Source organism: Phoca vitulina, unplaced genomic scaffold (genome assembly GCF_004348235.1).
Source record: "Phoca vitulina isolate PV1807 unplaced genomic scaffold, GSC_HSeal_1.0 scaffold6, whole genome shotgun sequence".
NCBI classification, from domain to species: domain Eukaryota; kingdom Metazoa; phylum Chordata; class Mammalia; order Carnivora; family Phocidae; genus Phoca; species Phoca vitulina.
In genome coordinates this window covers 19,304,977-19,320,249 of record NW_022589709.1, presented here as the reverse complement: position 1 = coordinate 19,320,249, position 15,273 = coordinate 19,304,977, and the positions used below count along the sequence as shown (strand labels likewise).

Sequence of the window (15,273 nt, the reverse complement as noted above, 5' to 3'; positions counted from 1 at the left end):
GTCGTTAAGCGTCTGCCTTCGGCTCAGGTCACGATCCCAGGGTCCTGGGATCGAGCCCCGCATCGGGCTCCTTGCTCAGTGGGAAGCTTGCTTCTCCCTCTCCCACTCCCCCTGCTTGTGTTCCCTCTCTTGCTGTGTCTCTCTCTGTCAAATAAACAAATAAAATCTTTTAAAAAAAACACCCATAATTATATATTTTTTAAAAAGTCTGCCTATTGTACAGTGTTAGTGTCAGGAAAAGTGATCTTGTGTAGGGGAGAAAGGACAGGGAGTGACCAAAGGGATGAGAGAGGGGGGCCTGGGGGTGTTGGCAAATTCTTAGTTCCTGATCCAGTGATAGCTACATGTGATTCAATGCACTTTCTTGCTCATAGATTATGCTTCAAAATAGAAAGTCTAAAAGACATAGTTTAAAAAAAAAAATCTGACTGAAAATGCTTTCCCATGGTAAGAGAGCCGTAGGATTTATCTTGGAAGAAGGAACTGGCCCTTTGGTTTAAGAAAGCCCAGAGAGAAGTCATGTGGTTTTCAAAGAAGACCCTCATTTGGTCTGGCTCAGGGAGGGAGGTACCCTGCTTTGAACAATGAAGTTACTAGTTTTCTGTTTCCAGGGGGGTTGTGAAGGGCAGAGTGTGCCGGGCCCCAGGGCTGGGGAGGTGAGGAGACATCTTTCATTTCTGCTTCCCCAACCCATATCTGCCTGCTGGGAATTAGGTACTCAGTCCCTATGGTTCTTCCAAAACGATGCTTCCCAATGTCATTCCCTCTTGTACGCTGCCACGATCTTTACCATATCCAGTGTCTCATTCTTTATGATCCTTCTTTTTAATTGACTTAGCATTTCATGTAAATACACTTATTTTAAAAGTAAGCTTTAGGGGTGCCTGGGTGGTTCAGTCAGTTAAGCGTCTGACTCTTGGTTTCAGCTCAGATCATGATCTCAGGGTTGTGGGATCCAGCCCCACTTTGGACTCCATGCTCAACACAGAGTCTGCTTGAGATTCTTTCTCTCCCTCTCCCTCTGCCCCTCTCCCCACTCACGTTCTCTCTCTCTCAAATAAATAAAAAAATCTTAAAAAAAAAAATAAAACAAAAGCAAGCTTTAGATTGTGGCTGTAAATAGAAATCCATTTCTCTTGCCATAAATAGAAAGTAGCTCTATGAACAAAGGCAATGAAAATAAGGCACAGTTATTAACTTCTGGCGAGAAATGTGTGAAAGTCTTTGAGCCTGAAACCTGCTCCCTGTTTAGGGGGGAGAAAGGCAGGGGGTGGAGGGGGGTTAACAAGTATGAGAGGTGGAAGAGAAAGAATGGTCCCAGATGGATCCTCTCCTTGGGGCATCAGAAACACCAGCAAGAGATGGGAAACAGGAGGAATGTTCTTGTGGGGTGTCTTTGATACTTGACGCCGTGTGAGGGCCCTAACACACAGCTGAAGAGGAGAAAACAAACTTCTAGAACAAACTCCCTTCAGGCCACCTTTGCCCCATGAAGAGCCACAGAGCCGTAGGATGGGAAGCGAGTCCGTAAGGGAGCCCTTGGGAGCCTCTGTGAGTAAGGGTTTGGCACAGTCTGGGCACGGGGATGGTTACTCACCCACTGGTAGGTCCTCGGGCAAATTCACTCTCGACATGTTTCCCAAGAACATTGGGGCCACGTTGGCTGCCCCTATGGGAACAGAGAGCACTTTGAACACCTGGATGCGCCTGCAACGCCTGACCCACTCCTGCCCCCATGGGAGCCCACACCAGTCCCAACCTTCAGCCCAGCTCACCCGCCTGGGCCTGGATTCCTCCCTAGGCCTCCCCAGGGCCACCAAGCAGGGGGCTGGATCATAGGAGCTGGGAGTTTGCTGATGAGGCAGTGCCCCACTCTTCTGGAGGGTCCTGCCAGGATCTCCAGGCTAGTGCTACTCTGGGAGGGAAGAGGAAGTACCCACCAGACACCACGAGGGTAAGAAGCAGGAGACAGGACAGCCACGGCCACACCATCATGTCTGGAAGGACCTAGGAGAAGAGGGATCAGGGAAGGGGCAACTGTCCCCAGGCCTCCCTCCCTTTGGTGGACCCCCCTCTGTCTGGGTCTGAGCCAGGCCCGCCCCCAACTCCCACTCGTAGTTCTCCAGCTTCCAGGGCCCTTGCCACACACTGCTCTTTTCCAGATGTTCCAGGGTAAGGGGAGGAGCTCAGAGGGGTAGGCAGGGTACCTGATCCTGGTCCGAAATTCCAGCCTGAGAATGACCCTGAACTTGACTCCAGAATTCAGTGTCCTGTGTAGCAGGTACTGCTCTAAGCACGTGATATGCATAATCTCGATATCCCTGCAACTATGAGGTGGCTGAGAGAAGAAGGGGCTTTCCTGAGGCCACACGGAGAATCGATGACAAGACTCTGCTCTGAACACAGGAGTTTCGGGCTCCAGAATTCCTTCCCTCAACCACTACATTACCCTGCCTATTCAAAGTGTCTAAACTAATAGCATCCTTCAAAATCAGGTGCCTGAAGAGGGACTGTGACTTATCCAGGACAGACCAGACATTCTGTGGGTGGGCAGGGTCCTTTGTCTTACTTGCTGACACATTTAATAGCTGCCTTTGCAGCCCTTCCCAAAGTGTGCTCCATGGAACCCTGGCCCTGTAAGATGCCCCACAGCAGGAGGTTTCCCTAGTCAAGTCAGTTTGGGAAGGACTCCAAAGCTATGGGAGAACCAAGAGAAAATGACCCCAATCTATCGCTGATTCCAAAAGATAGGGTCCTCCAAGGGGAGAGAAAGAGACAGCAGAGCAAGAAGGGCTTCCAGAGCTGAACCTTGACAATGAAATTGTATCAAAACCAAGAAGGCTTCTCCCTCACGCCACGCTCCCTTCCTCCCAAGTTCCCGCCTCAGGGATGCATCCATTTGCTCAGGTTACCCTTGACTCCGCTTTTCTGGAGTGCCCCACATCCAATCTATGGTGACCCCTGCATGTCTCTCCATCCCACAGTGGCCACACCCATGGCCACCTTCCCCCCTCACCTGGCTCAGCCCTCCTGCAGGCCTCCCTCCCTTCAGTCTCTAATCCAGTTCGCTCAGCTCAAGTAATCCTTCCTCAACCCCTCTGATGATCTCTCTCCCCTGTTCCAAGACCTTTGATGGCTCCCCATCACCTGAGTCCAAATTCTATAGAAGGGCTTCCACAGACCATCCATGCCTGACTGCCGCCTACTTCCCCAGCATCATTTCTAACCATTTCTAACCATGCCCCGTTTCACCCCTCATGCCCTGCATGGCCAGAGGTGCACCCCGTTTTCCCTCACTGTTGGGGAAAACACGGAGGAATCAGGAGGGTTGGTAATTTTAAATGTCTGCTGACATTTCCTGAGCACCTACCATGTGCTGGGTACCCTGATTCATTCATTCATTCTTTTAATAAATATTTATGGATGTCCACAGTCCCCTATGTGCTAGACCTTGTTCCCAGCACTGGGGGAATAATTGTGAGCAAAAGAGCCAAGGGGCTGCCTTCACCGAGCTCACAACTTCAGTGAATAAGACAGACCCTAAACAGGTAAACAAGTTTAATTGCCTGCTGCATTCAGTGCTATGAAGGAAGAGAATGAGGCTACGGTGGGAGCATGAAGAGGGGCGCTACTTTACACAGTATGGCAGATAAAGAGGACTGCAAACCTTTTGACTCTGCTTGCAGCAAGAGATGAGGACTATGTCTGCCCCCGCCCTTTAAATCTGGTACATTCATCATGTTTTTATTTTCTCTGTTTATGAGGTTTTAACATCTCGGGGGCCTCACTGGCCTTTCTCAGGTGAGCTAGTTCCTAGAGATGGCAAATGACTTGCCTGCAAACACTCCTCTCCCATACGAGCCAACCAATCCAGAGCCCACACCGCAACTCCTTTGTCTAATTCACACATCAAGTCAAATATTGTCCCTGCCCTGAGTCACCCCAGGAACAAGCACTGGACAACTAAGGACGACCCCTCTAGCTGGCCCAAATTATTCCAACTATTCAATCCTAAGCTTGCTCCACTGCTTGACCTGCTGCTTCCTTCCCAACTTCCTTCCCATGGAAAACGCATTAAGGCTCTGGGTCATGCTTTCTCCTTTCTCCTTCTGCCTCCTAACCGAATGCTTCCCCATGTGGCCCTGCATGGCATGGCAAGCCCCCTTCTCTAGAAAATTGTGATAAAAATCTTCTTTCAATGGCCTTAGTCTTTCCATGTCATTACACAGTCATCTCCTTAAATTAAAAATCCCACTGGTTTTATAATTAAGACATCTGGGCAGGCCCCATGACTGACGATAGAATATGGCGCCAGAGATGCTGTGCCAGTTTCCAGGCCTTGGCCCCAAGATACTGGCAATTTCCCCTTCCGGTCTCCTGGAACACTCACTCTTGGAACCCAGCAGCCATGCTGTTCAAAAGCCCCAGCAGTCTCTTGAAGAGACTCATGTGGAGAAGATCCAAAACTGGGACACCTGGGTGGCTCAGTCGGTTAAGTATCTGCCTTTGGCTCGGGTCGTGATCCCAGGATCCTGGGATGGAGCCCCGCATCGGGCTCTTTGCTCAGCAGGGAGCCTGCTTCTCCCCTGCTTGCCACTCCCCCTGCTTGTGCTTGCTCTCTACCACCCTCCCCCACCCAAGTCAAATAAATAAATAAAATCAAAAAAAAAAAAAAAAGGAACCAAAACCCCTGGCCAACAGCCCAGTTGAGCTCCCAATGAACAGTCAACACCCAACCACGTGAGTAAGCCGTGGGCATAAACCATCCCAAAATGGACACTCTACCTCCTGACGAGCCATCCGGGCTGAGCCCTGCCCAAATGGCAGATTTCTAATCATAATAAATGACTGTTGCTGTTTGCCAGTAAGTCTTGGGGTGGTGTGTTATGTGGCAGTGGATAATGGGAACACATAGGGTGGAGTCTCTGAGAAAGGGACATGTCTGAAGGGTAAGAAGAGGGCATCCTGTGAGGAGTGGAGGAAGGAGCTTCCTATTCAGCATGGAGGATTCAACATTTATCTCCACTTCCTCCTTCTTGAAACCCCACTAAAATCATGGTAAAAATTTTAGAAGTTCAAAAGAGTTGGTGAGAGATGAACAACTTTTCAAGCTAGTGATAGTTAAAACCAGAGTAGGGGAGCGCCTGGGTGGCTCAGTCAGTTAAGCGTCGGACTCTTGTTTTCGGCTAAGGTCGTGATCTCAGGGTTCTGGGATCGAGCCCCGTGTTGGGTTCTGCACTCAATGTGGAGTCTGCTTGTCTCCCTCTCCCTCTGCTCCTCCCCCCACTCTAACTCTCTCTCAAAGAATTTAAATGAATAAAAAAAATTAAATGAATAAATAAATAAATAAATAAAATCAGGGGCTCCTGGTTGGCTCAGTCGTTGGGCGTCTGCCTTCGGCTCAGGTCATGATCCCGGGGTCCTGGGATCGAGCCCCACATCGAGCCCCCTGCTCAGCAGGGACTTGGCTTCTCCCTCTCCTCCCAGCTCGTGCTCTCTCTCGCTATCTCCATTGCTATCTCTCTCTCAAATAAGTAACATTAAAACAAAAACAAAAACAAAACAAAAACGGGCACCTCCCCCAACCACCAGAAATAAAAAACAGAATGGACCCACTCAAGAGAAAAAACCCTACAGATTCTGAAATGTGGGGGCCTCCATTGGATCACTTTATGACGTGGCCTCCAAAAGACAAGTTCCCCCACAACCCAGGGACCCCACTAGACTTGGAGCCTTGTTCTTAATCTGGATTAAGATGCATCAGACATTGAAGGGAAGACGGGTGCCATTGCATGCTGGAGCTGCTACTGAAAATTGCTATAGCTTCGGGAATTTTAGAAGCTGGTTGGCAGTATGTTCGTGGCTTGAAATGAGCCAGGGTGGAAGTATTTACACCACGGAAATAGGCAAATACAACAAATCATGGAAACCTGAACACCAGTGACAGACACTGAAAAATCTAAACTAAATCAAACAAAAATATGGTCAAAGGCAACTCAGAGGTGAATTGTTATTATAAATCTTGTAGTATTATTTAATTTTTTAAAATTCAGTGCCCAGTTGGTGGAGCATGCGACTCTTGACATGGGGATTGTGAGTTTGAGACCCACGTTGGGTGTAGAGAGTACTTAAAGATTAAATCTTAAAAAAAAAAAAAATTCAGTCCCAGGGCACCTGGTTGGCTCAGATGGTTGAGCTTCTGCTTTCAGCTCAGATCATGATCTCTGGGTCCTGGGATGTGCCCCCGCTCAGCGGGAAGTCTGCTTCTCCCTCTCCCTATGCCTCTCCCCCTGTTGGTGCTCTCTCCCTCTTTCTGTATCTTTCTGTCTCAAATGAATAAATAACATCTTTAAAAAGAAATTCAGTCCCATGTTATGCTGCTAAAGCAAGCACTGTTACAAGGTTGTTCCTGGTAACTTGGCCAATATGAGAGATGGCCCCTGGCCAACTAAGACCCAGGTGTGTTCCAGGAATTGGAAAGAGGGGCCCTGCAGCAGGAGCAAAGGGAGAGAGGGGCAGGGAGGGAGACGGGGATGGGGAAGCAGGCAGCGGCAGATCATGCCGGCCCTCTAAGACTCGATGAGGACGGTCTACTTTAGTCTAAGGAAAACAGAGGGTCATCTCAAGGTTTAAGCAGGGGAGTGACTGAGACAAATTTACTTTTCTAAAAGATCTTTCTAGCTGCTCCGTGCTGGTGGATTGAAATGGTGGCAGCAGGGCTGGAGAGAAGAGGCAGGAATAGAGATATAATTTGGAGGCAGGACATTTGAAATTCACAGAATTTAATCTCCGCAGCAACCCATTTTACAGACAGAGGAACGGGCTCAGAGGAGTTCACAACTAGAAGTGAGGGGGTCTCTCCCATGCACAGAGGGAAGGGTGCAGCCCTCAACTTCCCCCAGGGCTCCAGCAGGAGGGGAAAACCCCAGGTAAGCTGTGAATCCCAAACCTTCAAAATTTTTGTCCTCTCTGACCCGGTAATCCAACTAACCTAAAATAAAGAAACTCTTGCAGCAGCAAATTGTTCCTGACAAGTGGTTATTTATAATCACGGAAAACGGAAGTAACCTAAGCGTGGGAACGCCAAGGAACGGTCAACAAAGCCGTCACCGACACCTCAGTGGAATATGTGCGGCTGTTGAGCATCATGACAGTGAGCAGCAACAGGTGCCATGGAAGGGATGTCTACTCTGCGCCAGACACCGAGCTGGACACGACTTGACACAAGAACGCTTAAGATAGGCACCACTACACCCACTTTACAGATGGGGAAACGAAAGTTCAGAGAGGCAAATTGCTTACAGACCTGAGAGGCAGCAAAAGCTCTCTGGGCAAGTCGCTGCCCTCCTCTGAGCCCATTTCCCCCCCCCCTTTTTTTTCCTAGAAGATTTTATTTATTGAGTTCAGAGACAGAGAGAGATTGAGCAGGAAGGGGTCAGTTGGGGGGGTGGAGGGCAGAGGGAGAGGGAGAAGCAGACTCCCCATTGAGCAAGGATCAGGGATCAGGACCTGAGCTTAACCGACTGAGCCCCACAGGCGCGCCGACCATTTCCTCATTTGTAAGGTGGGACTGACAACTCTAAGAAGTCGTAAGGGGTGGGGGAGGGAATGAGAATAGACTGTGCCAACTCAGCGCCCAGTGCGCAGAAGGTGCTCAGCAAATGCAAATCCCTTCCTTCTGCCTGTTGTGGGCTTGTCCTCACCTTGTGACTACTACTCCCAGTCCTCCGGTGACACGGAGGTGGCCCTGCTCTGGAGAGTGCCGGCTTGATGGAGCTGAGGTCAAATGTAGTGCCTGAGGCGGCCCTGGAGCTGGGTGCGGAGGTGGGGTGGGACCAGGACAGCAGTTCGGTAGGGGGTAGAGGTGACAGTGGGGATGGAAGCAGTGATGGGGACAGAGGCACTGGTAACGTTTGTGATGATAAGGGTGGAGAGGCAGATGGGGCTGGTGGAGGCTGGTGGGGGGGTGGGGACAGTGGTGGCGGGGGGCACCCAGTGGGCCCACAAATGCAGTTGGACGCTGGTGATGGTGGTAGGCTGCTGGCGTCCACCGTGTGAGCAAAGTCCAGGGCACCTTAACACTGGCTGGATGCAGCCAGCCCTGACATCCTCTCGCTGTGCGATCTTGGATCTCACCCCTCACCTCCTTTGTTCCCCTGCTTCTTCTCCTGCAGAGGTGAGTCAGCAGCCATAGGACAATTAGTCATTAAGTGTGCAGGCACAGGATTGCAAAGTGTGCTCTTCACTATGATGAAGTGCAGGCAGGAAAACAGGAAACTCCTGCCCTCGGGAACCAGTGCTCGAGGGGAAAGAGGCTGGCAATGAAGGGCCAGGTGCTGTGGCTGGCACTTTGTACCCTGCGCCATTCAGTCCTCGGCACACCGTGGCCCAGGAGCAGAAGGGACATGATCCACTCACTAATGGGATCAGAACCCAAAGCAGGAAGTCTGTGCTCTCTCTTTCCCAGCTTCTGGGTTGCACTTCCTCATCAGCCAGACTTCCCCCAGACACCTCAGAGCCCCCAAGGGCAAGGTAGAGGGAGAGGCAGCTTCATCCTCCAGGGTCCCTGAGGCCTCCACCTCCAGGCCCCCTTTCTATAGCCAGCTACACTCATGGCTCATGGAAGCTTCTTCCGACTTCCCCCTCCCATTCTCACGGGGCCTCAAGAAGCCTGATGATTCTTACTCGGAGCAACAGTGATGACCCTCTACATTAGAGTAAGCAAGACCCAAAGTCTTTCCCCTGCATCTGGTCTGGATCATCCCCCTAGAAGGGAGAGGTGGCTGTCAATCCCCCTTATGCCTGAGCCCAGGGAGGATAAGGCTCCTGCCCAATGGCCCTGAGCCAGTTGGGGACAAAGCTGGGATGCCACCCCTCTGATTCCCATCCCACCCAGTCCAGTGCTCTGTCTTGCTGTGCTCCCACCTCTCCTCCCCCCTTCACCCTCTTCACGCTGGGTTTCCCACAATCTTGGCCCCTTGTTTGAGACTTCTTACACACACATTCATTTGCTCATAGTGAGGCCAAAGTTCTTTGGTCCAGAGTGTCACCTCTGGATTTGGTCATTTGAGAAAAATGTACAGGCCCATGTGAGCTGGGGAAGGAACAAGAATAAACCTGCCCCACCAGTGAGCTTCCCACCCACTGGGCACAGCACAAAAGTCTGCCATGGCTCCAGCTAGCTGCAGGACATACTTCCTGCCTCTCGGCCTGGGGGGCTAAGTCCGCATACGTCCTGAGTTTCTCTTCCCACACAAGCTCCTCGCCTCCCCCCTCCTGAATGCTCCTGTTCCCAGTCCACATCCTCTATTTTCCTCCCTCCAGGTATTTGCATATGCTGTGCCCTCTGCCCAGAACGCCTTCTCTGGCCTTCTGCATCTATGTAAATTTTCTCCATCCTCTAAGGCCAGGTCATGCACGGAGCCATGGTTATGCGTTGGCGGGTCCTCCTCTGGCCCCGAAGTTCCTGGTCTCGCAGCAGGGGCAGGGGACAGAGCAATTGCAAATGAACAGGATGTGAATGGAGTTGCCTATGGGCTGGGGCTGGGAAGAGACCTGGACGGTGCCCTGGCCAGCCCATCCCAGGCTTCCATGGCGCCAACCCACCTTGGGCCTTCCCTGTGCCATCTGCCCAGGGCCTCTGCTATGGGGGGGGGGGGTGCTGGGCGTGAAGGAGGCAGACTCACCCCAGCCCCAATACCACACAGCCACACCCAGAGGCTCTTCTTTCCTCCTCTCCACCTCTCAGTTTGCCTTCTAAAAAATGGGACTATCTACATTCTAGAAATTCCAGCTTCCTTCCCCCCACACTTCCCTTACTCTCAAAAAGGGCTGCATGGAGAAGGGTCAAAAAAGGACACAGAGGTGAACCCGGGTACTTCTGAACCCCCGGGAGGCCCCTCTGGTCTGGAGGAGGCCCACTCACCCTGGGCCTGGCAGCACGGGCTCCTTGACTCCAGTGGGTGGAGGCACCAGCCGCAGCTCCCAAGAGCCCAGGGCTCCCAGACTTTCTCCCAGACTGGGAGTGAGGACCCCGGTTGTGCCCAGGGCCTCTAGGAGGATGGGAGAGGGAGCTGGCACTCACCCCCCACAGGCCGCTGAAGAGCTAACTCGGCCATGGCCGCCTCCAGCTCACCACATACTTTCACTACCGCTCGGTTTACTTCTCACAGCTCTGCCCCCGCTGTAGGAATTATCGTCCCAGGGTCCAGGTGAGAAAAGTGAGGCTCAGAGAAGCTCAGAGAGGGATGGCCCAGAGCAAGGGACAGAGCATTAGACCCGGCCTAGCTCCAAATCCAGGAGTCCCTGGGTGAGCCTTGGTCTGGGCTCCATTTTACTCTGTGGGGCCCTACCTACAGCCACAAGGCAGATACCAGCCCATCCAGGGAGCGCTGGTGCAAGGATGTGGACCCCAAGGGCACCGGGCCCCCTGCCATGGGGCCCCTCCAGTGCCCATCACCCTGGCTGCTTCAGCGGCAGACAGATAATGGAGTCAAATGGCCCTGGTTTGGATTCCAGAATCTCACTTACTCACTGTGCCCTCCCCCCGCCCCAGGCAAGCCCTTACTCCCTCTGGGCCTCAGTTTCCCTGCTGAGAAATGGGGTGAGGTTAAGAACCACAGAGTCCACATGCTGGTTTCCATCGGTCAGATCCCACTGTTCCCTGAGCCCGGGTTGGGCATCTGGTGCCCCAGCCTGGCGGTCCCTGCCTCAGGGAAGAGGCCCACCTGTCCCTGGCTCTCAGCTGAGTCCCCACCTGGCACACCAGGCCTGGAATGAGCCAGAGCTGAGGGCCAGCCTGTAGTCAGTGCTAGCCAGATGCATCCTAGCACTGGCTGAGGGGGCAGTAAGTCCATCGTGGACCACAGGCCCGCCTCTGCCTCATGGCTCTCCAGCTTCCTTCCAGCCCCGAGACCATCCTGCTTCTACAAATGTGGGAGCCGAGGTCCGGAAGAGTTCCAGAGCCCCCCAAAGCCAGGATGGAGCTGGGATCTGAACTCAAGCAGTTGGGGTCAGAGCCCCGTTCTTTCTCCTCGAGCTCTGGGGAGCCCCCCCGGCCCCAACTCACCCCCTTGCATTTTTTGTGAAAGAGGTCCAGGCAGGTCAACACACTTCCCTGAGGGAACTGCCTCCTTTCTGTCCTGTGAAGAAACCTCCGTGTGTCCAAATGACCCAAGGACTTGGAAGGGAGGGGAGCCATCAGAATCTGGGAATAGGTACTACCAGCCCCACACGGAGAGGAAACAGGCCTTGTAGTCAGCCTGGGACTCAGCTCCAGATCCGCTCAACCCAGCACCAGTGCACCCACCTGGCTGGGTGGGACCCCCAGAGCTCACCTGAGCCCCTACAACCCCACTCAGCCCCTACCCCTAGCCAGAAGACTCCCGAGCCCCTGCTGCAGCCAGGCTGTGCCGTCCTTACCTGGGTCCCAGAAGGGGCTGTGAATGCGGCAGATGGGCACCGTCTGGGGCATGCCACAGTGCAGCCAGCAGACTTTGGCACCATCTCCTCCTCCCTTGAGCAATCATTAACCCTCCCAGAGACTGCACCTCCCAGGATGGGAAGAATGGGACTGACTCCTCAACAGGCACTGACCATGGCTAGGGTGGGAGCAGGAGGGCAGGGCTGAGGTGACCCGCCCTAGTACTCCCAGGATGGGAGGCTCAGGCCCCAGGAGAAAGGGCCTGGCAGAGCCTGAGCCCAGAGGACCTGGGATCCAGGCCCAGCCCTGGGGCAGGCAGGAGGTGCGGAGGGGGACAGCTGACAGTCCGAAAATGACCCTTAGGCCCCCCATCCCCTCCCGGCTATAAGAGGCCTCAGTGACGGGGAGCCTATAGAGAAGGTGAGAGAGTGGTTAGGTCAGGAGAGGGGACTAATAAGCAATCAAATATGGAGATTCCAGAGGGCATCTATGAGGTTTTCAGAGAAGAGCGAGGGCAACCTTGAACTTGCATAATGCACTCTCCTGCCTATTGTTGCTAATATTCCCCTTCACTGAGGCCCTCAGAAGATATCTCCCTTCCCCCAGGGACTCATCCATCCCCAGGCTGCCTTTAAATACCATCCAGGGGGCGCCTGGGTGGCTCAGATGGTTAAGCATCTGCCTTTGGCTCAGGTCATGATCTCCATGTCCTGGGATCGAGCCCCGCATTGGGCTCCCAGCTCGGCAGGGAGTCTGCTTCTCCCTCTGCCTCTTCCCCTGCTTGTGCTCTCTCTCTCTCTCTCTCTTAAATGAATAAATAGAATCTTTAAAAAAAATTAAAAAATAAATACCATCCAGGTGCTCATCACTTCCAGCCACGCAGGCCCAACCATCCCTGTGTTGACAAGGGAGAAAGGGGACCCCTGGTACAAGATCACAGCCTCTCCTAGGGTGGCCCTCTCCTTATGGGCAGGGACCACACCTGATTCAGTATCTAGAGATTAGATGTTACTATGTGTCAGGAACATTAACAGGGATGTTTGTTCTCCACCCTCCCCAGCCCCCAAATTTAAAATAGATTATCAAAGTACACATGCTTTGTGTACACCCATGTTCACAGCACCCTTATTCGCATTAGCTAAAACGTGGAAACAACCCAGTGTCCATCGACAGATGAACAGATAGACAAAATGCCATATATACACACAATGGAGTGTTATTCCATCTTAAAAAGGAAGGAAATTATCACCCACGCTGTAACATGGATGAGCTTTAAGAACATGATGCTGAGTGAAATAAGCCAGGACAAACACTAGATGACTGCACTTACATGAGGTATCTAAAGTAATCAGATTCATGGGAACAGAACATCGAATGATGGTCACTAGGGGTTGGAGGGGAGGGAATAAGTTATTTAATGGGGACAGAGTTGCAGTTTTGCAAGATGAAATGAGTTCTGGAGGTGGATGGTGGTGATGGTTGCACAGCATTATAAACATACTTAATACTTCTGAACTGTACACTTGAAAATAGTGAATTTTATGTTATGTGTATTTTAGCACAACTCAAAAACTGGAAAGAAAATATATGCTTCAACAAGCTTAAAAAGGTGAAAACCAAGATGAAGGGAAAAGGTATGAGGAAAACAAGGAGAATATAGACTTGAAGAAAATCCATAAAATATTTAAGTATTTGCCTTGAAGTTCTGGTTACTTGTCAGAGGTGGGTGATGAATTGCATTCTGAGCTTCTCAGTAGGCAAAGGGAAGAGAAAACAGGATCCACTGATCCGTTAAGTCTGGCATCTATCCACTAAACACACACACACACACACACACACACGCATGTGCGCGCCGGGGGTGGGGAGGATGGCGTGGAGGGAGAGAGAGAGCGTGCAAATGTCAGGACCTGGGAGCCAAGGCGATCTGAGTTCTGATAACTGAGGGGTGTTTCCTCTCGTGTGTCTCCAAGGAGCGGACGCTGCAGAAGGTGGATGGCTCTTGATAGGACTATTTTAAGATGGTTGTTAAGGGGGCACCTGGCTGGCTCAGTGGGTAGAGCATGTGACTCTTAATCTCGGGGTTATGAGTTCAAGCCCCACATCAGGTGTGTAGATTACTTAAAAATAAAATCTTATAAAGGGGGCACCTGGATGGCTTGGTCTGTTGGGCGTCTGACTCTTGATTTCCGATCAGGTCGTGATCTTGGGGTGGTGAGATGGAGCCCTGCATGGGGCTCTGAGCTCAGTGCAGAGTCTGCTTGAGATTCTCTCCCTCTGCCCCTCCCCCCACCCTCGGGCTCCCTCTCTCTCTCTCTCTCAAATAAATAAATAAAATATTTTAAAAAACAAAACAAGATGTTTGTTAAGAGATTGGGCTGAGGGGCCAGATAGCCAGGTTCAGCTGTGATGGAGCACGTTACATCACCTCTGTAAGCCTCAGCTCCCTTGTCTGTAAATCGTGGATAATGTATGAGACCTATCTCCGAAGGTGGTGGCGAGGATGAAATGAAGTCATGCATTTAAAGTCCCGAGCATGGTTGTAGGATCGAGCCCTGTGTCTGGCTCTGTGCTCAGCACAGAATCTGCTGGAGATTCTCTCCCTCTTCCTCTGCCCCGCCCCACGCTCATGCTCTAAATAAATAGATAGATAGATAGATAGATAGATAGATAAATAAATAAAATAAAATAAAATCTTTAAAAAAATAAAGTCCCGAGCACGGTGTCCAACAAGGGGTAAAGTTTCAAAGGATGTTAGTTTTTGTTGTGGTGTGGTGGGCTTGCTAGTGACCTAACTACTAAGAAGAAGGGCAGGCAGCCCCCGGCTCCAGGCCTGCCCCAGACCAAGGGAGTCAGCCTGGTCTCTCCTCCCAGCTCCAGGTAGGGCAGACCCCAAACCCAAGCCCCTGGTCTCCCTTCCTGCTGTGACACCTGGGGCCAGCAGCTCTGAGTCACTGCTCCAGCCCCAAGAGGGCATGTCCTAGCCTGCCAGACCTTTGGACAGCATCTGGATGAGCCAGGTGTGGCCCCATGGTGCCCTGCCCATCTCAAGCGGCACCTGTCTGCCTGCACAATGCAGCCTGAGAAGCTCACTGAGCTCTGGGCTGTGAAAATCTAGGTCTGAGTAATAGTCCCAGGCCCAGGGTCAGCTTCAGGGAAAGGCAGGCTGCCAGTCCGAAACTGGGGCTAAGAGGCCAGGATGTGGATTCAGATGACTTGGGTCCAAACCCCTCCCTTCCCACTTACCAGCTGGGGGCCTTAGCCATCTCCCTAACCTCAATGTCCTCATCTGTAAAATGGGTGTAACAGCAGAACCCAACTCAAAGGTTTATTATAAAGATTAATCAGGTAGGCGCAGTTCCCTCTCTTGAGTTCACCCACTCTCATATCTGGGGAGTGTACTTTTTGCTTTCATAAACTTTCCCACTTGTGTTACTCATCTCCTATAAAAAACAAAAACAAACAAAAAACCCTCAGGTAATACAGTGAAGCACTTAGCACAAGAGCAAGTGACAGAGAGATGTGCACATGGTACAGCAATTCAGATACACGCCAGGGCTCCTTCCTAGCCACTGTTCTAGGGGTGTGGTTTTTACAAATTTTGTTCAGAAAAACTTCTCATTGCCTGTCTTTCCTGGCAACCTACTGTGCGCACCCACTATGTGCTCGGAATTGATCAAGTTGAAATCAAGTCCTCACTTGCCTCTGACTACCTGGCTGACACTGGGCAAGTCACTCCTCTCTGAGCTGCCCCTTGTTCATCTGCATCATGGAGACACCATTCACCTCCCCTGCCCAACCCCCGCCACGTGGTACAACCTCAGGGGTCGAGCTGGAGAGCCGGAGCTTAGAGT

At 51.8% G+C, this 15,273-nt stretch overlaps 1 protein-coding gene across 1 annotated transcript in view; it reads right to left on the bottom strand.

Moving 5' to 3' along the window:
• The window catches only part of CDHR2 (cadherin related family member 2), a 42,560-nt gene that overhangs the window by 23,397 nt on the left and 3,890 nt on the right, over positions 1 to 15,273 (bottom strand). Inside the window, exons 2-3 of the mRNA XM_032403770.1 lie at positions 1,941 to 2,007; positions 1,598 to 1,669 (exon numbers count right to left, since the gene is read on the bottom strand). Of these exons, the coding sequence (XP_032259661.1) occupies positions 1,598 to 1,669; positions 1,941 to 2,007 (139 nt within the window). The remainder of the gene's footprint in view (positions 1 to 1,597; positions 1,670 to 1,940; positions 2,008 to 15,273) is intronic.